At 46.4% G+C, this 26,287-nt stretch overlaps 1 protein-coding gene across 4 annotated transcripts in view; it reads left to right on the forward strand.

The window, feature by feature from the left end:
• MDGA2 (MAM domain containing glycosylphosphatidylinositol anchor 2) overlaps positions 1-26,287 on the forward strand; it is a 633,808-nt gene that overhangs the window by 427,924 nt on the left and 179,597 nt on the right. For all 4 annotated transcript variants that reach the window (XM_067463147.1, XM_067463149.1, XM_067463148.1 and 1 more), the window contains exon 8: positions 2,382-2,675. In XM_067463147.1, the coding sequence (XP_067319248.1) occupies positions 2,382-2,675 (294 nt within the window). The remainder of the gene's footprint in view (positions 1-2,381; positions 2,676-26,287) is intronic.

Raw genomic sequence — 26,287 nt, forward strand, 5'->3', positions numbered from 1 at the left:
AATTAAGGAAGTAGCAACGAAAATAACATTATGGTTGGGGGTCACCACAACGTGAGGACCTTTACTAAGGGGTCGTGGCATTAGGAAGGTTGAGAACCACAGCAGTAGACTGTTAGAAACTGTGGGAGTTGAAGTCCAAAACACTTGGAGGGCCCAAGTTTGCACGTGTCTGGATTAGTCCATTGCTGATTGTCAGAATGGCTCTGTAGTCCCTCAGAGTAGCAGGTGAAGGGGATTCTGGGCAGGAAAGTGCTGTTGCCTGGTGTCCTGCTCATGGGCTTTCCAACTGGACTTGTGCCCATGCAGGCCTGTAGTTGAGAAGTCTGACTTGGCCACGGTAGTCCACGCTCTGGTTACATCCCGTTTAGACTACTGCAACGCTCTCTACGTGGGGTTGCCTTTGAAGACAGCTCGGAAGCTCCAACTAGTCCAACGCTTGGCAGCCATGATGTTAACAGGAGCGGAGCGCAGGGAGCATACAACCCCCCTGTTGCGCCAACTCCACTGGCTACCGATTTGCTACCGGGCTCAATTCAAAGTGCTGGCGTTGGCCTTTAAATCCCTAAACGGTTCCGGCCCAAGTTACCTATCTGACCGCATCTCTGCCTATGAACCCACGAGGGCTTTGAGATCTTCCGGGGAGGTCCTACTCTCGATCCCACCTGCTTCTCAAGCACGGTTGGCGGGGATGAGAGATAGGGCCTTCTCGGTGGTGGCCCCTTGGCTGTGGAACGCCCTTCCCACCGACATTAGGCTAGCACCATCTCTCATGGCGTTCCGTAAAAAAGTTAAGACCTGGTTGTTTGAGCAGGCGTTCGAATAACTAGTGCAATAATTGGTAATGAACATAGGAATGGAAAATGGTTGACGAGTTTGGAGTATGTTTTTGTGGATGAGATGATAGTGATTAGTTATTGTAATAAGTGTTTATTAATTGTGTGCTGCGCGGGATTGCTAACTGTTTTATATCTGACATTGAATTTCTGCTGTTTTTGTTGGTTGTGAACCGCTGTGAGTCGCCTTCGGGCTGAGAACAGCGGTATACAAGTAAAGTAAATAAATAAAATAAATAAATAAATAGCGAGGGGGTGGGTTTAGGGGTTCAACCCCCGCAAATGTTTCAGATTTAAAAAAAACCTGGTTTACTCATGAATTTTAACTGGTTAACGAAATCCGCATGCTAAGTCTATGAGATGCAAAAAATCAAGAGTCCCTCCAGAACTGCAAGCACTATCTCAAGCAAATATTGGCAATTTATTCACACTGTCATTACTTGCAGCAATAGTCGATGTAGTTGTTCTGGTACAGCTGTACCAGGAGCTCCAACTTTATTTACTTTGTATTAAATGTTTGCTTGCAGTCCTGGGTTTCAGGGACTCTGCAGATAGGTGGCTTCTTTGGTTGCAGTCATAGGGTAAATCACCTGCCCATCATCGTTAATTTTTGGCCTGCCCCTTGCTCAAGGCAATTGGGAAGGGAAGGGAGTCATTTTTAGTTAGTCTCAGCAAGGTAAGCTTATGTATAGGATGTGTGCAAGCTTCCCCTGTACAAAAGCTTCAACCCTTAAGACCTTCCAGGGGAGAATAGTCTTAAGAGTCTCCAAAGAATTTCCAGGAAAACAACCCTAAAGACCAAAGAACTCCAGCTGGAGAACATCCACTGCCTTTACTGGTAGGTCCACTCGGCGTTCGAGATGCAGTTCGACCCAGTAGCGGAGCCCACATCAGTAAGGGTTAGATTACAGTCAGCATGGGAGAAGTTAAAAAGGGGATTTTCCTTTAAAGAAGAAGTTATTGAAGACAGTTGCCTGTCCTTCGTGGGCAAGATTAGGAATCCACCAGTTGCCTAAAAGCTTGGAATCATTTGCTTAACTTTACTGAAGACAAGAGAAGTTTCTGTTTGTTTGATGGTTCATTAATAAAAGACTTTGTTTTACTTCTCAAGCCATCTAAAGACTGTTTGTGGTGGAAACCTCTGAGAACTTCTCTTTAGGCCCCCTGGCTTCCTGCTGGGCAAAGGTTGCACATCCTGTTCTAAAGACAATTATTTACAGGCCCAGCACGCGATAGAACAGTAGTGAAGCAACCAAGTTTGCTGGGGGGGGGGGGGGGGTGTTGAATGCTCTCATTAAGGAGACCAGACTTGGTGGAGGTGGTTGACAAGGGCGGAGCTGCAGGCTATTGAAGGCTGCTCTGGCCCTGCTGTGCTCTTTGCTTCAGCGTGAGCTGGTCAACCATGTCTCCAGGTTGTCTGAAGGACCACCGAGCTGTTCCTCTTGTAGCCTAATGACTCATTTCCTGGGACTCCAACGTACTGACCATCCCATGTCTGCCTCTCTTCCTCCTTCCCTCTCCCCTTTCCCCCTTTGCCCCCATTTGAAGTTCCACCCAACCTGACTGTCCCGCAAGAGAAGTCCCCCTTGGTCACCCGGGAAGGAGACACGGTCGAGCTGCAGTGCCAGGTGACGGGGAAACCCAAGCCCATCATCCTCTGGTCCAGGGCCGACAAGGAGGTCCCCATGCCCGATGGGTCCATGCAGATGGAGAGCTACGACGGGATCCTCAGGATCGTCAACGTCTCGCGGGAGATGACCGGGACCTACCGGTGCCAGACCAGCCAGTACAATGGATTTAACGTCAAGCCAAGAGAGGCCCTGGTCCAGCTCATCGTGCAATGTAAGTCCAGGTTTTCTCTTCTCCTTCTTGTAGCATTGCATCCAAACCACTTTCTGGGCCATATTTCCCATCTGGGACGTTCTGTGGTCTTCAGAAAGCCTTGAGATGTTTCTGGTGGGATGTGGGTACCATACCTTTATAGGATGGATCCAGAAAGAGGCTTGCATATACCATCTTGGACCAATGAGTTGAGACTGCATTCTAGACAATATTAAATACGTGGGACATTCTGTGGTCTTCAGAAAGCTTTGAGATGTTTCTGATGGGACATGGGTACCATACTTTTATAGGATGGATCCAGAAAGAGGCTTGCAGATGCCATCTTGGACCAATGAGTTGAGACTGCATTCTAGACAATATTAGATACGTGGGACATTCTGTGGTCTTCAGAAAGTTTGAAATGTTTCTGATGGGATGTGGGTACCATACTTTTATAGGATGGATCCAGAAAGAGGCTTGCATATGCCATCTTGGACCAATGAGTTGAGACTGCATTCTAGACAATATTAAATACGTGGGACATTCTGTGGTCTTCAGAAAGCTTTGAGATGTTTCTGACGGGATGTGGGTACCATACATTTATAGGATGGATCCAGAAAGAGGCTTGCATATGCCATCTTGGACCAATGAGTTGAGACTGCATTCTAGACAATATTAGATACGTGGGACATTCTGTGGTCTTCAGAAAGTTTGAAATGTTTCTGATGGGATGTGGGTACCATACTTTTATAGGATGGATCCAGAAAGAGGCTTGCATATGCCATCTTGGACCAATGAGTTGAGACTGCATTCTAGACAATATTAAATACGTGGGACATTCTGTGGTCTTCAGAAAGCTTTGAGATGTTTCTGACGGGATGTGGGTACCATACATTTATAGGATGGATCCAAAAAGAGGCTTGCATATGCCATCTTGGACCAATGAGTTGAGACTGCATTCTAGACAATATTAGATACGTGGGACATTCTGTGGTCTTCAGAAAATTTGAAATGTTTCTGATGGGATGTGGGTACCATACTTTTATAGGATGGATCCAGAAAGGGGCTGGCAGATGCCATCTTGGACCAATGAGTTGAGACTGCATTCTAGGCAATGTTAAATACGTGGGACATTCTGTGGTCTTCAGAAAGCTTTGAGATGTTTCTGATGGGATGTGGGTACCATACTTTTATAGGATGGATCCAGAAAGAGGCTTGCATATACCATCTTGGACCAATGAGTTGAGACTGCATTCTAGACAATATTAAAAACGTGGGACATTCTGTGGTCTTCAGAAAGCTTTGAGATGTTTCTGATGGGACATGGGTACCATACTTTTATAGGATGGATCCAGAAAGAGGCTTGCAGATGCCATCTTGGACCAATGAGTTGAGACTGCATTCTAGACAATATTTGATACGTGGGACATTCTGTGGTCTTCAGAAAGTTTGAAATGTTTCTGATGGGATGTGGGTACCATACTTTTATAGGATGGATCCAGAAAGAGGCTTGCATATGCCATCTTGGACCAATGAGTTGAGACTGCATTCTAGACAATATTAAATACGTGGGACATTCTGTGGTCTTCAGAAAGCTTTGAGATGTTTCTGATGGGATGTAGGTACCATACTTTTGTAGGATGGGTCCAGAAAGTGGCTTGCATATACCATCATGGACCAATGAGTTGAGAATGCATTCTAGACAATATTAAATATGAGGGGCATTCTGTGGTCTTCAGAAAGCTTTGAGATGTTTCTGATGGATGTGGGTACTATACTTTTATAAGATGGATCCAGAAAGAGGCTTGCATATGCCATCTTGGAACAAGTTGAGACAGCGTTCTAGACAATATTAAATACGTGGGACATTCTGTGGTCTTCAGAAAGCTTTGAGATGTTTCTGATGGGATGTGGGTACAATAATTTGATAGGACAGATCCAGAAAGATGCTTGCAGAATTGAAACCTCTTTCTGGACTTTGGTGGAGAGGTGGCTGCCAAGGTAGCGGAAATGGTCAACATTTTCTAATGTTTCACCATTAAGCTGTATCTCTGGCATTGGAGAGGGGATAGCTGGTGACTGCTGGAACAGCACTTTGGTTTTCTCTATGTTTAATGACAGGCCGAGCTTCTCGTATGCTTCTTCAAAGGTGTTTAGAGTGGCTTGTAGGTCTTCTTCTGAATGCGCACAGATGACGTTGTCATCAGCATACTGGAGTTCTATAACAGATGTTGTTTTGACCTTGGTTTTGGCTTTCAGTCTGCTGAGGTTGAATAGCTTGCCATCTGTTCGGTAGATGATTTCCACTCCAGTGGGAAGCTTCCCATCAACAAGGTGAAGTATCATAGCGATGAAGATGGAGAATAGAGTTGGGGCAATAACACATCCCTGTTTGACACCTGATTCCACTTTAAATGGGTCACTTTGGGAGCCACTGCTGTCCAAGACCATTGCCATCATGTCATCATGGAGGAGCCGCAGGATGTTCACAAATTTGTTAGGGCACCCGATTTTGTGGAGGATGGTCCAGAGAGCGCTGCGATTCACTGTGTCGAATGCCTTTGCAAGGCCGATGAATGCCATGGACAGAGGTTGGTTTTGTTCCCTGCATTTTTCTTGGAGCTGTCGTGCAGTGAAGATCATGTCCACGGTTCCTCTGGAGGGGCGGAAGCCGTTCTGGGATTCTGGGAGGGTGTCTTCTGAGAGGGGCAGAAGGCGGTTTGCAAGGATTCTTGCGAGGATTTTCCCAGCGGAGGTTAGAAGGGAGATACCTCGATAGTTTCCACAGTCTGTTCTTTCCCCCTTTTTGAAGAGGGTGATGATAAGATCCTTGACATCTGCTGGGATTCTCTCAGTCACCCACACTTTTTCTATGAGCTGGTGGAGTTGGTGTGTCAGCTCAGGTCCTCTCTTTTTGAAGATTTCAGCAGAAAATAGAAAACAATCGTGGGTGTCCTTATTTTAATTATGCTTAGGACAGAGATACGTTTTCATATCTGAAATTAAGTTCAGGGTAATTTTTTTAAAGCTGCTGAGGCTTCTTGGGGGGTGTTATACCTAAGCTGAATGGCCATCTGGGTTGTTGTAGGTTTTTCGGGCTATATGTCCATGTTCTAGAGGCATTCTCTCCTGATGTTTCGCCTGCATCTATGGCAAGCATCCTCAGAGGGAGTGAGGATGCCATAGATGCAGGTGAAACATCAGGAGAGAATGCCTCTAGACCATGACCATATAGCCCAAAAAAACCTACAACAACCCAGTGATTCTGACCATGAAAGCCTTCAACAATACATTGAATGGCCATCTGTTGGGAGGGCTTGGATTGTGTCCAATTCTGGGCACCACAATTCAAGAGAGATCTTGACAAGCTGGATGTGTCCAGAGGAGGGCGAATAAAATGATCAAGGGTCTGGAGAACAAGCCCTATGAGGAGCGGCTTAAGGAGCTGGGCATGTTTAGCCTGAAGAAGAGAAGGCTGAGAGGAGACATGATGAGAGCCATGTATAAATATGTGAGAGGAAGCCACAGGGAGGAGGAGGGAGTAAGCTTGTTTTCTGCTTCCCTGGAGACTAGGACGCAATGGAACAATGGCTTCAAACTACAAGAGAGGAGATTCCATCTGAACATGAGGAAGAACTTCCTGAGTGTGAGAGCCGTTCAGCAGTGGAACTCTCTGCCCTGGAGTGTGGTGGAGGCTCCTTCTTTGGAAGCTTTTAAACAGAGGCTGGATGGCCATCTGTCAGGGGTGATTTGAATGCAATATTCCTGCTTCTTGGCAGAATGGGGTTGGACTGGATGGCCCTTGGGGTCTCTTCCAACTCTAGGATCCTACAACTCCATGAAGCCTGAATGGAACACTATATTAAGACACTTTATTTTTTGAGGAAGCAATTATGCAGGACTTCCAACTGAGATGACTCTGTAGTGATCTATAAATAGAACCTGATGGCTTTGCATCCTGTAATTGGCTTTGGGTGCAGCGTGTGGGTGTCTTGCAAGTGGGTTCTTTGCAGACGGAGAGGTAGCGCTTGTGCAAATGGGAAGCCACTGAAGCTTCATCCCCAATCCTTGTTTCCACAACAATCTACATTTTCCAAAATCCAGTTCTCACAGGGCCGGAAAGGGAGGTGGCATCTTCTGAACAGGGGCACAGGCAGCAAAGGAAGCAACACAGGGGTGTGAACACTTCCCTGTGCAATCTGAAGGTAAACAATACATATTTTTGACTGGAGTTCCACTTACAAAATGTCCCAGTTCTGGCTTACATACAAATTCAACTTAAGAACAAACCTACAGAACCTCTCTTGTTCCTAGAATGGGGAATATCTGTACTTGCTCTCAAGGGAGGATCTACACTGGAGAATTAATGCAGCTTGACACCACTTCAGATGCCTGGGCTTCTTGGAGCAGCCACAGCGCCCGGGCCGAGCCTGTTGGCAGAAAAGGTACCTGTTGGTACCCTCCTTGATGGCGGAAGGGGTCGGGAAGAGCCGAAGTGTTGGAAATCAGCCTGTGTTTGTGTTTCATGATGCCCAGGATCATGATGCTCTTGATGTGGGACATGATGAGGGAAATGAGGTGCAAGATGGAGATGGTTTGGTCAATGATTTTCATGCAGACAATGACAGAGAGGCCCCAGTGCAAAGGGCAGTTTCTCATGGGAATATTCCTGCTGGGCTTAAGGATGATGGTTTATTCCCTCTTTCTGTGAGCTCTCAAGATTTGAGTTTGGAAAACAATCTGACACCTGGAAATTTTAATGAGCAGCCAGAAAGGGAGTTGAACAATAGGCAGCTAGAGTTCAGCCAGGATGGACAACAAACTCAATGTTTACATCACTTTGAAAGGCTTCGTCAGATAAGAGGCAAGAGTGGGGGAAAACAAAACCAATTTTTGGGCTTTGGGATATAAGGTTTGCTTCGAGGGAAAGCCTGTTAGATCAGGCATCGTTTGGAAATCATGTTCATGTGCCTTGGGAATCCTGTTAAAGGTGTCTTGTTCTTATAGAGATTTTTAGTATTTTGCTGTAGTCTGGCACCTTCTGGATTATCTTTGCAACCTGTTGATTCCTGTCTGGATACATACTGCCTTGGATTGTTTTAATATCTTTTGTGGACATTGCTTTGAATTACTGCATTTTACTGATCTTTTACATTTTGAAATTTTCCTGTTTTTACAAGCATTTCTTTCTACTGGCTATTTTACTCATTTTCAATAAAAAGGATGGGTTTTTTCACTCAACGTGTGCTGTGTTTTAAAGTCAGAGGGTATCATTTCTGTTCTGGAGTGCAACACGAAGAGCCAATTAACGAGGTGGCAGAAGCCCAGACGGCGACAAGGTGCCTCTCTCTCATTTCTGCACAATGTTCCCTCGCTACTTAACAAAACCCCGTGAAACAGTGAATCCGCAAAAAGCAACCACAAAGTAGTGAGGGAACACTGTATAACTGATTTTAATGTTTGTGTGTATTTATAGTTATTTATGTCCTGGCATGGAATGCTTGCTGTATATATGTTGTGCTCTGCCCTGCATTCCATTCGGGGTGAGAAGGGTGAAATATACATGTTTCAAATAAATACATAAATAATAAATAAATATCAGTGCAGAAGGGGCTCCAGACCCATTCATTGGTATCTGGGGCATCCTCAGTATCTACAGGACCACGTCTCAAAGGAACGCATTCTTGAGCTGTCAGCCTTCTCCGCTGTCCAGCTTTTACAACCAGACGAAGAAAGAGATACTACGGCATTGTTGTTATCTGCTTGTTTTCTGCTGCTCCATTCATGCGCTGTCTTGCTGTGCCTTTGCTTCTGCTATTGTGAAACAGCTCTTTTAAGACAGGTTTGTTGGATAACGGAGGCATTTCTATTTTCGCTCCGGCATCCCACTTCTCTCCATCTCTCTTTCTCTTCTTTCTCTCCTTGCAAAGTGGTGGGTTCCTAAGAAGCTATATTTAATCTTTGTCCTGTCTGTTCTGATATATGTATTTTGTAGAAACACATAGTAATATGTGTGTTCTACATAATAGTTATTGTGCTGGTACGGCTGTACCAGGAACTCCAACTTTATTTTCTTTCTGTTATCTGTTTTGCAGTCATAGGGCAAGCCTCCTGTCCATCATAATTAAGCTTTGGTTCCACCCCTTGTTCAGGGCTCTGGGAGGGAGAGGAGCCATTTTTTGGGCAGTCTCACACAAGGTAGCTAAGCTATAGGACATAGACCAGCTCGTCCCGTAGAAAAGCTTCCTTTCTCAATAACCATCCAGGGAAAAAGTAACATCTGGGGATACAGAAGCAGAAATTCCAGGAGAAAGGTCCCAAAAGCTCTGGCTGAGAGCTCACAGCCTCTCAGCCTCACAGCATCAGAGGGAACAGCCCTGAAGTTTCTAAGAATTCTCGAAGGGAGGACAGCATTACAGATCCACAGAACTCCAGCTGAAATATCTTCAAGCCTCGGCTCGTAGGTCTACTCGATACCCAGACGCACTTGGAATCGGTAGTAGGACCCACACCGAAGAGGCATAGATCAAGAGAGGTCTACCCCTCTGTTTAAGGAGCTCCACTGGCTGCCATTTATTTTCCGAGCCCAATTCAAGGTGCAGGTGCTCACCTACAAAGCCCTAAACGGTTTGGGACCACCCTACCTGCGTGACCGCATCTCCATCTACGAACCCACACGCTCGCTCCGGTCATCTGGGGAGGCCCTGCTCGTGATCCCACCCACATCGCAAGCGCGCTTGGTGGGGACACGGGACAGGGCCTTCTCTGTGGCGGCCCCCCGACTTTGGAACGCCCTTCCAAAAGATCTCCGACAGGCCCCTACCCTAGCTGTTTTCAGAAGGAATTTAAAAACTTGGCTGTTCCGTTGTGCCTTCTCAGACTAGGAATCCCCACCCCAAGTCCTGGTAGCACCTTAGCATAACTAATAGTCGCTGCACACCGCACTTTTAATCCTACGTGCCTCCTGCCATTTCAGCACTTTTAACCCTTGTACCCCATTGCGCCGGCCGAACCAGTTTTTAATAATGTCTTGATGTACTGCCATTGTCGTTATTTTGCTTATTGTTTTGATTTGCTTTGCTACTGTTGTGTTATGTTTTCTATTGTATTGTGTTTTGAGGCTTCGGCCTGTGTAAGCCGCATCGAGTCCTTCGGGAGATGCTAGCGGGGTACAAATAAAGTTAATAATAATAATAATAATAATAGTAATAATAATAATAGATAGAAAGCAGCCTGGGAGAGGTTAAAAGGGGTTTTTCCTACAGAGAAAGTTTAGTTAATCAAAGTCAGGTGCCAGTCCATTGAGGAGTAGACTAAGAAAGCCTTGAAGTGTTCTTTGAACCATTGAAGATTTGTTGTTTGTTCCATAATAAAGACTTTGTTGCATCATTACAGACTCTAAAGACCACCACTTCAGAAAAATCCCTGAGAACCTCTCTTTGAGGCACCCCTGGCTTCCCGCTGGGCTTAAAGTATACGTCCTATAGAAAAGTACAGCTGTTACAGGCCCAGCTCGTGACAGAACAGTTATGTGTTTTTATCTGTGCTGCAACCCACCCTGAGCCAGGAGGAGAGGCAGGTAAATAATAATAATAATAATAATAATAATAATAATAATAACAACAACAACAACAACAACAACAACAACAACAACAACAACCCAAGAGCCATTTAGTCCAACCCCCTTCTGACAGCATGGTCTCCAAGCATAAGGTCTGGTTTCTTGCCACATAAAGGGAGGATTGAGAGGACCACCCGGCCAGGACAATGGGATCTATAGTCTGGGATTTCTGGCATGTGGGTTTCAGTTAGATACTGGCTCTGTTGACCTCTCTTGTAGGGTGCATCTACACTTTGGAATGAATGCAGTTTGGCTCAATGCTATGGGACCCTGGGAGTTGTAGTTTGGTGAGTTAGAAAAGGCCAAAGGCCTTGTAAAACTGCAACTCCCAAGCTTGTGAAGTACAACAAAGTCTTTTATTAATGAACAATCAAACAGAAACTTCTCTTGTCTTCGGTAAAGTTAAACAAATGATTCCAGGCTTTTATGCAACTGGTGAATTCCTAATTTTGCCCACGAAGGACAGGCATCTGTCTTCAATAACTTCTTCTTTACTTTAAAGGAAAGTCCCCTTTTTAACTTCTCCCAGGCTGACTGTAATCTAACCCTTACTGATGTGGGCTCTGCTACCGGGTTGAAATGCTTCTCGAAGCACCGAGTGGACCTACCAGTAAAGGCTTAGATATTCTCCAGCTGGAGTTCTTTGGTCTTTAGGGCTGTTTCCCTGGAAATCTTTAGAGACTCTTAAGACTGTTTTCCCCTGGAAAGTCTTAAGGGTTGAAGCTTTTGTACAGGGGAAGCTTGCACACGTCCTGTACATTAGCTTTCCTTGCTGAGACTAACTAAAAATGGCTCCCTTCCCTTTCCAATTGCCCTGAGCAAGGGATGGGACCAAAACTTAACGATGATGGACAGGTGACTTGCCCTACGGCTGCAACCAAAGGAAGCCACCTATCTGCAGAGTCCCTGAAACCTAGGACTGCAAACAAACATTTAATACAAAGCAAATAAAGTTGGAGTCCCCGGTGGCGCAGTGGGTTAAAGCACTGAGCTGCTGAGCTTGTTGATCGAAAGGTTACAGGTTCGATTCCGGGGAGCGGCGTGAGCTTCCGCTGTCAGCCCTAGCTTCTGCCAACCTAGCAGTTTGAAAAAATGCAAATGTGAGTAGATCAATAGGTACCGCTCAGGTGGGAAGGTAAGGGCGCTCCATGCAGTCATGCTGGCCACATGACCTTGGAGGTGTCTTCGGACAATGCCGGCTCTTCGGCTTAGAAATGAGCACCACACCCCAGAGTCAGACATGACTGGACTTAATGTCAGGGGACAAACTTACCTAAATAAAATTGGAGCTCCTGGTACAGCCGTACCAGAACACATTTAGTCCAACCCCCTTCTGCAGGAAGGCACCATTCGATTCCTCCCGACAGATGGCCATCCAGCCATTTGTTTATTCCCTTTGTGTCTCACCTTTCTTTCTCACAGTATGGGATCCAGGAAGTTTTCCACCTTGGCTAACATTGTGGGCCAGGAGTCTATTGTAATAACAACCTTGCACAAGGTTGTTATTGCCGTCTTCCGAGCAGTCTTCAAAGGCAGCTCCATGTAGATTGTGTTGTAGTAGTCTATCCTGGAGGTAAGAAGAGCATGGACCACCAAGGCCAAGTCTGACTTCCTATGGTACGGGGACAGCTGGCGCACAAGTTTTGATCCTTGTGCATCTTCGGATAAAGCCCCACCTGTTGCAGAATGGATTTCACAATGTCATAAAACCGCAACCGGATCCCGGCCTTTGTCCCTCTCCGGCCCCCTTGAAAGCATCAATAGTAATGAGCCCGCAGGAATGAAATTGGCGGCCGCCTGCGTCCGAAAGCAATTTCCGCTCGGCCCTTTCCCCGTCTCTGGGGAGGGCGCTTTGGGCATAAAAATGCCACCCGGCACAATGTAATCAGATGTTTACATCATGTCCCTTATCAAGACATGATATCCGAGAGGACAGGAGGTAAGTTATGGCCGGAGCGCCCGCCTGGCGTTTATGCGCCTGCATTTCATTTTGACGCGCCATAAAAAGAGATGGTTTATGGCACCCAACACTCAGTGGAGGACAGCATGGTCTCCAAGCATACGGTCTGGTTTCTTGCCACATAAAGGGAGGCTTGAGAGGACCACCCGGCCAGGACAATGGGACCTATAGTCTGGGATTTGTCGCATGTGGGTTTCGGTCAGATCCTGGCTCCGTTGACCTCTCTCGTAGGGTGCATCTATATTTGGAATGAATACAGTTTGGCTCAATGCTATGGGATCCTGGGAGTTGTAGTTTGGTGAGTTAGAAAAGACCAAAGGCCTTGTAAAACTGCAACTCCCAAGCTACCATAGCATTGAGCCATAGCAGGGGAAAGAGTGTCCAAGCGCATTCATTCCATAAAGTAGATGCACTCTTAGGTTAGGATCTACACTTCAAATTCAATGTAGTTTGACAGCTCTAGTGGTCATGACTTGAATCATAGAATCATAGAATCAAAGAGTTGGAAGAGACCTCCTGGGCCATCATCCAGTCCAACCCCATTCTGCCAAGAAGCAGGAATATTGCATTCAAATCACCCCTGACAGATGGCCATCCAGCCTCTGCTTAAAAGCTTCCAAAGAAGGAGCCTCCACCACACTCCGGGGCAGAGAGTTCCACTGCTGAACGGCTCTCACAGTCAGGAAGTTCTTCCTAATGTTCAGATGGAATCTCCTCTCTTGCAGTTTGAAGCCATTGTTTTGCGTCCTAGTCTCCAACGAAGCAGAAAACAAGCTTGCTCCCTCCTCCCTGTGGCTTCCTCTCACATATTTATACATGGCTATCATATCTGATGTTATGGCTTCATGGGAGTTGTAGTTTTTCAAGGTCTTAATTCATTCTTTTCTACCTCATCAAATCACATTTTGTAGTTGAGACGTTCGTTGCTTATTTGCAGATTTGATTTAAAAAATTCCACATAGGAATCTCCGAGTCTTCCAATACACTTCTGTAGGAGCTTCCCATGAAAATGAATGTATGTGTGTATATATATATATACACACACACACCCCAATACACGTAGTCCAGAATGGGTCAAAATGCAGCAAAAATGCCCTCCTCAAGCCCTCCATTGGGGAGCAAAAATAGAAAATTAAAATTAAGAAGTTAAAAAAATAATAATTCATTCAATTCTAATGCAATTAATGCTGTTGTACTTCCTTGACTAAATTGTAACTTAATTTTACGCTAAACCTAATTTTAAGTGCAAAGTTGAGCTAAGTAACAGTAAAAATCTTTTACATTGGAAGAAATAGGGGAACAAGAACAACAACAACAACAACAACAACAACAACAACAACAACAACAACAACCACCTGAGATGTTGGGGGTGCAGTGGTGTAAAGCAGCAGTTCTCAACCTGGGGGTCGGGACCCGGAGGGGGGGGGGTCATGAAGGGGTGCCAGAGGGGGTCACCAAAGACCATCAGAAAACACGGTATTTTCTGTTGGTCATGGGGGTTCTGTGTGGGAAGTCTGGCCCAATTTTATCATTGGTGGGGTTCAGAATGCTCTTTGGTTGTAGGTGAACTATAAATCCCAACAACTACAACACCATGTCATGGTCTGTTTCCCCCAAGATCCACCAGTGTTCACATTGGGGCATATTGAGTATTTGTGCCAAGTTTGGTCCAGATCCATCATTGCTTGAGTCCACAGTGCTCTCTGGATGTAGGTGAACTACAACTCCCAAACACAAGGTCAATGCCCACCAAACCCTACCAGTATTTTCTGTTAGTCATGGGAGTTCTGTGTGCCATGTTTGGTTCAATTCAATCACTGGTGGAGTTCAGAATGCTCTTTGATTGTAGGCGAATTATAAATCCCAGCAACTACAACTCCCAAATGACAAAATCAATCCTTGCCCGACCCAACCAGTATTCAAATTTGGGCATATTGGGCATTTGTTCCAAATTTGGCCCAGTGAATGCAAATACATGCTGCCTATCAGATATTTCCATGACAATTCATAATAGTAGCAAAATTACTGTACTGGAACCAATTTGTAAAACCAATTTGTAAAACTGCTCCCTGACCTTGAGGGAGCTGGGGGTGGTGACGGCCGACAGGGAGCTCTGGCGTGGGCTGGTCCACGAAGTCACGAAGAGTCGGAGACGACTGAACGAATGAACAACAACAGCAAAATTACAGTTATGGTTTTATAGTTGGGGGGTCACCACAACATAAGGAACTGTATTCGGGGGTCACGGCATTAGGAAGGTGGAGAAACACTCGTGAAAAGGGTATAGGGGATATATAGTACCCTTAGTGGCTGCCCACTCCTCTTCAAAGGGGCATTTCAAAGGCATTTTTGCTGGGCATGCTTTCCTCCCCTTTTGTTTTATGCCATTTTCCTTCCCATCATTCTTCTTCTTCTTCTTCCAGAAAGAGAGAAATGAAAGTAATAGAAAAGCACCAAGTAGAGCAGCAAATGAAGTGACAAGCTGTTTTTCAAATGCCGTGGGGAGAAATAGAAACAAAAAATGCTACAGAAAAATATTTTCCAGAGACCTTTTTGAGCTGCTATGAGTCTTGTTTAAGAGGGGAAAGCAGGAGGAGGAGGAGGAGGAGGTCCCAGTGGTGATCGGCACACTGGGTACTTGGCCTACACTTTTCAATCCAGGTGTCACCCATTCTGTATCTGTGCATGTCATTTTTTGTAGCACCATAGATTTCTCCTTGTTGAAATCCATTGTGTTAGATTTGGTGAAGTTCTCTTTGACTGTGGAGGTGAATTTGGATCCTGACCGCGTTCTCTGGGATATTAGCTTTCCTTCCCAATTGGGTCCCATCTGCAGATGTGGTCAGCATGCTGTCTATTCCATCATCCAAGCCCTGGAATGCCCGAAACAAGACCTTCATTATACCTGCCCAAAAGTCACTTCTCTCTAGAATCATAGAACCATAGAATCAAAAAGTTGGAAGAGACCTCATGGGCCACCTAGTCCACCCCCATTCTGCTAAGAAGCAGGAATATTGCATTCAAATCACCCCTGACAGATGGCCATCCAGCCTCCATTTAAAAGCTTCCAAAGAAGGAGCCTCCACCACACTCCAGGGCAGAGAGTTCCACTGCTGAACGGTTCTCACAGTCAGGAAGTTCTTCCTCATGTTCAGATGGAATCTCCTCTCTTGTAGTTTGAAGCCATTGTTCCATTGTGTCCTAGTCTCCAAGGAAGCAGAAAACAAGCTTGCTCCCTCCTCCTCCCTGTGGCTTCCTCTCACATATTTATACATGGCTATCATATCTCCTCTCAGCCTTCTCTTCTTCATGCTAAACATGTCCAGCTCCTTAAACCGCTCTTTATAGGGCTTGTTCTCCAGACCCTTGATCATTTTAGTCGCCCTCCTCTGGACACATTCCAGCTTGTCAATATCTCTCTTCAATTGTGGTGCACAGAATTGGACACAATATTCCAGGTGTGGTCTAACCAAAGCGGAATAGAGCACGGGGAGCAGGACTTCCCTAGATCTAGGCACTATGCTCCTCTTGATGCAGGCCAAAATCCCATTGGCTTTTTTTGCCGCCACATCACATTGTTGGCTCATGTTTAACTTGTTGTCCACGAGGACTCCAAGGTCTTTTCCACACGTACTGCTCTCGAGCCAGGCCTCCCCCATTCTGTCTCTTTGCATTTCGTTTTTTCTGCCAAAGTGGAGTATCTTGCATTTTTCCCCATTGAACTTCATTTTGTTAGTTTTGGCCCTTCATCTCTCTAATCTGTCAAGATTGTTTTGAATCCTGCTCCTGTCCTCTGGAGTCTTGGCTCTCCCTCCCAATTTGGTCCCATCTGCAAACTTGATTATCCTGCCTTCTCGCCCTTCATCTAAGCCATCAATAAAGACGTTGAACAGGACCGGGCCCAGGATGGAACTCTGCGGCACTCCGTTTCTCTGTGGAAAACCCCATAGTTCTCTACAGCGGTCCAGCGAGAGGCAGCCAGATTGCTCACCGGAGCGGCATACAGGGAGCACACCACCCCCCTGCTGTGTCAGCTCCACTGGCTGCCGGTTCAGTTCCGAGCACAATTCAAGGTGCTGGTTTTGACCTACAAAACCCTGCACGGTTCCGGTCCAGTGTATCTGTCCGAACGGATCTCCCTCTACGTCCCACCCTGGAATTTGAGATCATCTGGGGGTGCCCTGCTTTCGACCCCACCGCTATCACAAGTGAGGTTGGTTGGGTCGAGGAGCAGGGCCTTCTCAGTGGTGGCCCCTCACCTGTGGAACTCACTCCCGGGGGAAATCAGGGCATCAACATCCCTCCTCTCCTTCAGGAGGAAGGTAAAGACGTGGTTGTGGGACCAGGCCTTCGGGCAATCTGATAACTAGATAAGGACAACCAGACGAATAGGACTGACAGGACTGACAATTGTGGAATTGGAAATTGAACTATGAGATAGCGAACGCTGACCGTCAATGAGGAGAAATTGGTTTGTATTGGTTTTATGATTGTAATGCAAGAATTATTGTTTAATTGTTAATTGATGTTATTTTGTTTTATTGCTGTTATGTGATGCGGGCATCGAATTGTGCCTTGCTTTTGTAAGCTGCCCTGAGTCCCCTTCGGGGTGAGAAGGGCGGGGTAGAAGCAACCGAAATAAATAAATAAATAAACAGAGGGGATCTCCTGCAGGAAGACTTCATCCTGGCTTCCAAAAACAAGGAAAGCAAAAGGTCTAGGCCCTTAATTCCATTGAATGTGGATAGAATGCCCCCCCTCGATGGACTGTCACCTTGTCGTGGTGAGGGGGCTTGCGCGTTCCGATGAACTTGTAGGCACAACAACTGGAGTCGTGCACTCCCAGGAGTGGCCGCGGGGGAGGTCCCAGACCAAGCACAGTCCGAAGACCCAAAGACCTCAACGGCGGAGCAGGCGGAGGATAACATGGCACATGTTACAACGGCTGCGAAGGCGGAAGAAGGCTGCAACAGACTGAGAAGCCACGGTCATTGTGTTAAACTACATCACCAGTGGAACCTCACTCTGTGAAGTCTGTGTGTTGATCAGCTGTGCACTGACCTCCACACATTAAAAAAAAAAACCACGCACAGGCGTCTTCCAAAGAAAATAAAAACCAACCAACCAAAGTCCCATGGCGATCAGCGAGTGGCGACGGGGGCAGGACTGTGAAATCTGGAAGCCCCTAGTCACAGACTGGCACATGGGCGGTGGGTACGGACTCAGTTGTTGTCCGCTGGGCCGGCCATGTTGTCCGGATGCCTGACCACCGTCTCCCAAAGCAGTTGCTCTACTCCGAACTTAAGAACGGAAAACGGAATGTTGGTGGACAGGAAAAGAGATTTAAAGATGGGCTCAAAGCCAACCTTAAAAACTCTGGTATAGACACTGAGAACTGGGAAGCCCTGGCCCTTGAGCGCTCCAGCTGGAGGGCAGCTGTGACCAGCAGTGCTGCAGAATTTGAGGAGGCACGAGTGGAGGGTGAAAGAGAGAAACGTGCCAGGAGGAAGGCACGTCAAGCCAACCCCGACCGGGACCGCCTTCCACCTGGAAACCAATGCCCTCACTGCGGAAGAAGATGGAGAGCAAGAATAGGGCTCCACAGCCACATACGGACCCACAAGGAAATCCATAATGGAAGACCATCTTACTCGTCCAACGAGGGATCGCCTAAGTAAAGTAAGTAAGGATAGAATGCCGTTCTGTGATGCCACGTCTATTTTGCTATCATTTTCCAAGGCTGTCCTTGAAGGAAGAGCACCGCAGGCAACGTTGCTTGCTGCGCCTTAGTCTGGGGAAGCAAATGGCGTTTGTTTTTGTTAATGGTTGTCAAGAGCGAGGGCCAAAGTTCCCTGCAGATGTCACCAAGGAAGAGGACCTCATTGAGAGTTTATATTTGAAGTGGAGTCACTCTTGATTAACACCCGCCCCTCGGAGAGCCTTCGCTGTCTGCACCGCCACCGGGAAGCCGGGCCTCGGAGGTGTTTGCGAAGCCATGTATAACGGTTTAATTAATTGTGCCGAGGCAGGTGAGGCCGCTCCGATGGATCTGTGGGACTTGGAGGTTCACAGCCGAAAGGACTCTGTAGGCTTCGTGTCCCTCGCTGGAGGGAAGTCATTTGTGCCTCGGGTTTTGAACTCAGGAATGATAACAGGTGATGGCCGGAGGAACCGTCTATATTTCTCATGGAGATCGCATCGGGTCCAAAGATGTTATTCCTCACCAGTTTCCTTCTCTCCTGAGAAATGTCCCCAGTCTCCTTGCTGCTGCAAAGAATCCTTCCAAAGCTGTTGCCCCCATTTCAGGATGCATTCTGTGCAAAATTCATATGTGTGCAGAAAACAACAGGAAAGGCCTCTGCATATATAGTAGCCTTAAGTGGAACCACTGGGAATTGGTAGATGGCGGAGAAATGTAGTTTTGGGTTGCTTGAAAGTTCCTATTTAACAAAAGGCCTAAACTAATCCTAATTCCACACTATACCATATTTATTATTTATTTATTTGGGGTTCTTTTACCCCGCCCTTCTCACCCCGAGGGGGACTCAGGGCGGCTTACAGAAGCAAGGCACCATTTGATGCCTGCATCAAAAACAATCGTACACAAAGTTACATAAAAATTACAGCAATTCACAGTTGACATGCATACAATATAATCATAAAATCCATAAAATCCTTAAAACCAAATACAAACCCAGTTTCTCCTCTTACATGGTCAGTGTTTGTTAACACCTAGATCTAGTTTTTCGTTCCATTCATCCATCCTGCTTGTTTTACTTGCCTGATTGACTGATTTAATTGCTAGAGTGGCCAAAGGCCTGGTCCCATAACCAAGTTTTCACCCTCCTCCTGAAGGCGAGGAGGGATGATGATGCCCTAATCTCCCCCGGGAGTGAGTTCCACAGGTGGGGGGCCACCACTGAGAAGGCCCTGCTCCTCGTCCCCGCCAGCCTCACTTGTGAGAGTGGCGGGGTCGAGAGCAGGGCCTCCCCAGATGATCTCAGACTCCGGGGTGGGACATAGAGGGAGATACGTTCGGACAGATACGCTGGACCGGAACCGTGTAGGGTTTTGTAGGTCAAAACCAGCACCTTGAATTGTGCTCGGAACTGAATCGGCAGCCAGTGGAGCTGGCACAACAGGGGGGTGGTATGCTCCCTGTATGTTGCTCCGGTAATATCTGTACTGACTTTATTGTCATATTGAAACACACTCATGAAAAGCAAATAAAGACACATTTAACACAAACGTAACGTAATATAACACAGTTTTATTATCCAAACGGCTTTGTGATTTTATTTTAAATTTAATGTAATATTTCTTTCTCTTTTTTGCTGGTTGCTTGAGAGTGCTGGTTGTATGAGTTCTGGATTACTGTAAAATACTATTTTCTGTGAAAAGAATGCTGTTGTTAGGCTTATCCTGTGTAAAAATGCACACATTTCACAGAAGACATCATAGTCTGCACAGGAACTTGCTTTTCTGTACAAACGTCTTCTCCATGTGTCTTCTCTACTTACCATGGTCCCGGTAGCAGACACCATGGCACTCATCAACCAGAGGTTCCCAGAAGACATAGAATCATAGAATCAAAGAGTTGGAAGAGACCTCCTGGGCCATCCTCCAGTCCAACCCCATTCTACCAAGAAGCAGGAATATTACATTCAAATCACCCCTGACAGATGGCCATCCAGCCTCTGCTTAAAAGCTTCCAAAGAAGGAGCCTCCACCACACTCCGGGGCAGAGAGTTCCACTGCTGAACGGCTCTCACAGTCAGGAAGTTCTTCCTCATGTTCAGATGGAATCTCCTCTCTTGTAGTTTGAAGCCATTGTTCCCTTGCGTCCTAGTCTCCAAGGAAGCAGAAAACAAGCTTGCTCCCTCCTCCTCCCTGTGGCTTCCTCTCACATATTTATACATGGCTATCATATCTCCTCTCAGCCTTCTCTTCTTCAGGCTAAACATGCCCAGTTCCCTAAGCCGCTGCTCATAGGGCTTGTTTTGTTTCACCATTGCCTCACCACCAGCTACTTTCAGTGGGACAATGAGTTCTACAAACAGAAAAATGGAGTAGCTATGGGGAGCCCTCTCAGCCCGGTCATAGCTAATTCCTACATGGAACACTTTGAAAAACAAGCCCTGGAGACAGCAACTAAAAAGGCCAAGATATGGTTCAGAGATGTGGATGACACCTTCACTATTTGGAGCCATGGAGAAGAAGAACTCAACGGGTTCCTGGACCATCTTAACAGCATCCTCCCAAACATCCAGTTCACCATGGAAAAAGAAAAGGAAGGAAGACTGCCTTTTCTAGATGTCCTCGTCATCCGTAAAGCAGATCAACAATTGGGTCACACTGTCTACAGAAAACCCACACACACAGATAGAGATCTACATAAAAACTCCAACCATCACCCAAGTCAAAAAGAAGCCCCATTAAAGCCTTGGCAGAGCGTGCAAAAAGAATCTGTGAACCCCACCTCCTCCAAGAGGAACCACCTAAACTGGGTTCTACAGGCCAATGGAGACTCCACCTCAGGCATCAGAAGAGCTGCAAGACAATCAGTCTTTGCCAGACCCCATTGACACACCTTTTATTCAATTTCATTCGACCCACTCATCATATTTATCACACAGCCATCAACAAGGCCTTGTCCCATGTTTCAGGGTGGTGGGACCAAGTTGAAATATTCCCTGGGACATAGAATCATAGAACCAAAGAGTTGGAAGAGACCTCCTGTGCCATCCAGTCCAACCCCCTGCCAAGAAGCAGGAATATTGCATTCAAATCACCCCTGACAAATGGCCATCCAGCCTCTGCTTAAAAGCTTCCAAAGAAGGAACCTCCACCACACTCCCTCCGGGGCAGAGAGTTCCACTGCTGAACGGCTCTCACAGTCAGGAAGTTCTTCCTCATGTTCAGATGGAATCTCCTCTCTTGTAGTTTGAAGCCATTGTTCCCTTGCGTCCTAGTCTCCAAGGAAGCAGAAAGGAAGCTTGCTCCCTCCTCCTCCCTGTGGCTTCCTCTCACATATTTGTACCTGGCCCTCATCATATCTCCTCTGAGCCTTCTCTTCTTCAGGCTAAACATGCCCAGTTCCCTAAGCCGCTCCTCATAGGGCTTGTTCTCCAGACCCTTGATCATTTGAGTCGCCCTCCTCTGGACACATTCCAGCTTGTCAATATCTCTCTTGAATTGTGGTGCCCAGATTGGACACAACATTCGAGCACTGCTTGAAGGCAGCTAACAACAACAAATTTCATGCATACATTACCATCCCCTTTTCCGTCGCCTGGAGAAGAGAACCACACATGGGTCAGATTGTGTTCCCTACAAATCTGCCATTCGGTTGATATACCATCTTCTCTGTCCACTGGAGAAAGATCTGGGTGACCAGACGCTGCTGTCTGCCACACTTTTGGATAAGAAAAGGGTCTCTTATACAGCAAGTTTCTGCTGTTGTCATTCCAAAAAGTTGTCAGGTTGTTTTGCCAGCTAAAACATGCTGACTCCATCAGTTCCGGACAGATGTTGACTCAACATAAAGAATATTGTGTTTTATTTACTTAACTTAAAGAGTCATTGTCCTTGTAAACATGTTGTTTTCAACCAAGAGTTAATCATTGTCTCTGGTCATGTCAGTGGTTCAGCAGTTCATGCACTTTTCACCTCCTTTTGCAGTTTTTCATAATCATAGAATCAAAGAGTTGGAAGAGACCTCCTGGGCCATCATCCAGTCCAACCCCATTCTGCCAAGAAGCAGGAATATTGCATTCAAATCACCCCTGACAGATGGCCATCCAGCCTCTGCTTAAAAGCTTTCAAAGAAGGAGCCTCCACCACACTCCATGGATAATGCCATTCTTCTTACGATGGTGTCTTCAGTCTTTGCCAGACCCCATTGATACACATTTTATTCAATTTCATTAGACCCACTCATCATATTTATCACACAGCCATCAACAAGGCTTTGTCCCATGTTTCAGGGTGGTAGGACCAAGTTGAAATATTCCCTGGGACTTCTAGAGCTCCTATGGGCAATCTTCGGCCCTCCAGGTGTTTTGGACTTCAATTGAAGTCCAAAACACCTGGAGGGCCGAAGTTTGCCCAAGACTGTCCTAGAACCATATTGGCATGCCTGGACCTTCATATTGCCTTCTGTTTTGGGGGCAATGTCCTGATGCAGGCTCAGCTTTTCCATTCTCTCTTCCCTCCTTCCTCTCTTTCCTCCTCTTCCTCTTCCTCTCAGCAGGAGATCCAGCGTAACAGGGTTTCCTTTGCTCTTGCTTCTCTGGCCCTTTCTCCCTTCCCAGGTTTGCTCTTTTGCCTTCTGTCTCTCTCCACCTTTTTCTTTCTCCTTTTGATCTTCTATCCTCCTGCTTCTTGTGATTAAACCGGTCGTTTCTCATCCCGTCTGAGTTGAGCTTTGAACCCTGTGCTGATCTTGCAGCTTGTTTCACAAGGCTGCTCTTTTGATAAATAAAGCAGGAGCTCCTCTAAAGAGAGAAAGAACAAGAGAGAGCCTCCCTTGTGCTCCTTTGCCTTTCTCCCGTTTGATTAATTGCACTGTCCTTCACATTGTGCAACTGGGGCTTTGAAGAGCTAAGGAAGAGCATCCTTCAGCGTCTGATGGAAAGTGCAAGACATGGACAGCCAAGCGAGACTCATCGCTCTCCTGATACGGTTGGACAACCACTGTCCCCAGCCTTCACTCCAAAACCGAATTCACATAGCGACGTATACGGCTGACTTGTATTAGGAATGCAAATCTTCATAGGGATTCACCCTCGTTATCGAGTTGGATAGTCCTCCAAGATCAGTTTACTGGTGGGTCCGTAGGTGACTGTGGAGCCCAAAAGACAGTTGCATCTGTCAAGTAGGGAATTTAGGTACTGCTTTATGAAGGGTAGCTAATTTAACTAATTTAGGACACCATAAAACCTTCTAGCAGCGTACATAAGAATGAGGAAGTACTCCATCAAAGACTCAGTGCCACAAGTGGATGGTGAAGCAGCAGCTCCCCCTGTGGCCAGAATCGAGCATACCCTCATGAAGCCGGAAAAGCTGGAATGTTAAATTGCCTCTGTGTCTGTCTATATATGTTACATGTCTAAAGGGCATTGAATGTTTGCCATGTATATGTGCATTGTAATCCGCCCTGAGTCCCCTGCGGGGTGAGAAGGGCGGAATAGAAATACTGTAAACAAACAAACAAACAAAACATACTTCCAACAGGCCTCATTACCTCTGAGGATGCTTGCCAGAGATGCAGGCAAAACGTCAGGAGAAAAATGCCTCTAGAACATGGCCATATAGCCCGAAAAAACCTACAACAACCCAAACAAAACATGGACTGTCTACAGACGTCACATGCAACTCCTGGAACGATTCCATCAGCACTGCCTCTGGAAAATCCTGCAAATCTCTTGGGAAGACAGGCAGAGAAATGTCAGCGTGCTGGAAGAAACAAAGACTACCAGCATTGAAGCCATGGTCCTCCGCCATCAACTCCGCTGGACCACACACGTTGTCTGGATGCCTATTCTTGACCTGCATCTTCTCCCGCAGTGGGCGCATCGGTTTCCAGGTGGGAGGTGATCTCGGTCAGGGTTGGCTTGATGCGCCTTCCTCTTGGCACATTTCTCTCTTTCGCCCTCCATTTGTGCCTCTTCAAAATCTGCAGCACTGCTGGTCACAGCTGACCTCCAACTGGAGTGTTCAAGGGCCAGGGCTTCCCATCTCAGTGTCTATGCTATAGTTTTTGATGTTGGCTTTGAGCCCATCTTTCAATCTCTTCTTCTGTCCTCCCACATTCCGTTTTCCGTTCTTGAGTTTGGAGTAGAGCAACTGCTTTGGGAGATTGTGGTCTGGCATCCAGACAACGTGGCTGGTGCAGCAGAGTTGATGGCGGAGGACCATCACTTCAATGCTGGTGGTCTTTGTTTCTTCCAGGACGCTGACATTTCTCTGCCAGTCTTCCCAAGAGATTTGCAGGATTTTCCGGAGGCAGCGCTGATGGAATCGTTCCAGGAGTTGCATGTGACGTCTGTAGACAGTCCATGTTTCGTTTGGGTTGTTGTAGGTTTTTCCGGGCTATATGGCCATGTTCTAGAGGCATTTTTCTCCTGACGTTTCGCCTGCATCTATGGCAAGCATCCTCAGAGGTAGTGAGGTCTGTTGGAAGTATGTTTTGTTTGTTTACAGTATTTCTATTCCGTCCTTCTCACCCCGCAGGGGACTCAGGGTGGATTGCAATGCATGTATACATGGCAAACATTCAATGCCATTTAGACATGCAACATATATAGTCAGACACAGAGGCAATTTAACATAACAGCTTTTCCAGCTGTTATTTAAAGATATTTAAGATCTTTTGCTGTGTTTTTAGCTATGAAACAGGTTCAAGCTTCTTAAATTTCATTTACAGTACTTTTTTTTGGACTTCTGGGTATGCTCGATTCCAGCCACAGGGGGAGCAGTTGCTCCACCATCTACTTGTGACACCGAGTCCTTGATGGAGTACCTCCTCATTCTTATGCATGCTGCAAGAAGGTTTTTTTGATGTCATAAATTAGTTAAATTAGCCACCCCACATAAAGCAGTACCTAAATTTCCTACTTGACAGATGCAACTGTCTTTCGGGCTGCATAGGTCAACAGCAAGCTAGATTATTAATGGTCAGGAGCTCACTCTGACCTGGGCTGGATTCAAACTCATGACCTCTCAGTCAGTAGTAATTTAACGCAGCTGGCTACTAACTAGCAGCACCACAACTAGCTGCTAGAAGATTTTATGATGTCATAAATTATTTAAATTAGCCACCTCGCATAAAGCAGTACCTAAATTTTCTACTTGACAGATGCAACTGTCTTTCTGACTGCATAGGTCAACAGCAAGCTAGACTATTAATGGTCAGGAGATCACTCCAGCCTGGGCTGGATTCAAACTCATGACCGCTCGGTCAGTAGTTATTTAATGCAACTGGCTACTAACTAGCTGTGCCACAGACCGGTCCATTGCATTTCTCAACTACAGAAATGTAGAAAATTAATATTGCATTTCTGTGGCTGATTTCAGGCATGAAAGAGGTGACAGCTGGGATTCAGGCTCTCTCCCAAATGCACAACTCTCCTAATATTTGATCTGCCCACTTTGGGAAAAAAAAGGATCCTGTGGAACAGATGAGCTCTGCTGGCTGAGGAAACAAACAAACAGAAGCATGCAAATAAAGCCAGGACGTCGTCTCCTGCAAAGAGGCAGCGCTGCCAAGGTGCAAATACTGTAGGCAGGGAATCCTTGCCTCTCTCATGCAGTTGCTTGGCATCATCTGCAGCAACACAGGGTCCCACAGAAGGACGTGTCAAGAGCCTCCCAGGTTGTTAAGCTGGAAAGGATCCAGAGGAGGGAAAGAAGCAATGGGCCAAAGCATTGGAAAGCATCTTTGAGAAGGGGACAGGAAGCAGCAGCACACAGATGCATCCCCTCATGAGATCCCATTGGAGGGCTTATAGCCAGTAGCCTACAATGAGCATCCACTGTGGGAGAAGAATCATAGAATCCTAGAATCAAAGAACTGGAAGAGACTTCCTGGGCCATCCAGTCCAACCCCATTCTGCCAAGAAGCAGGAATATTGCATTCAAATCACCCCTGACAGATGGCCATCCAGCCTCGGTTTAAAAGCTTCCAAAGAAGGAGCCTCCACCACACTCCGGGGCAGAGAGTTCCACTGCTGAACGGCTCTCACAGTCAGGAACTTCTTCCTCATGGTCAGGTGGAATCTCCTCTCTTGTAGTTTGAAGCCATTGTTCCTTTGCGTCCTAGTCTCCAGGGAAGCAGAAAGGAAGCTTGCTCCCTCCTCCTCCCTGTGGCTTCCTCTCACATATTTATACATGGCTCTCATCATGTCTCCTCTCAGCCTTCTCTTCTTCAGGCTAAACTTGCCCAGCTCCTTAAGCCGCTCCTCATAGGGCTTGTTCTCCAGACCCTTGATCATTTTAGTTGCCCTCCTCTGGACACATTCCAGCTTGTCAGTATCTCTCTTGAATTGTGGT

The sequence above is a fragment of the Anolis sagrei genome, chromosome 1 (assembly GCF_037176765.1).
Source record: "Anolis sagrei isolate rAnoSag1 chromosome 1, rAnoSag1.mat, whole genome shotgun sequence".
NCBI lineage: Eukaryota > Metazoa > Chordata > Lepidosauria > Squamata > Dactyloidae > Anolis > Anolis sagrei.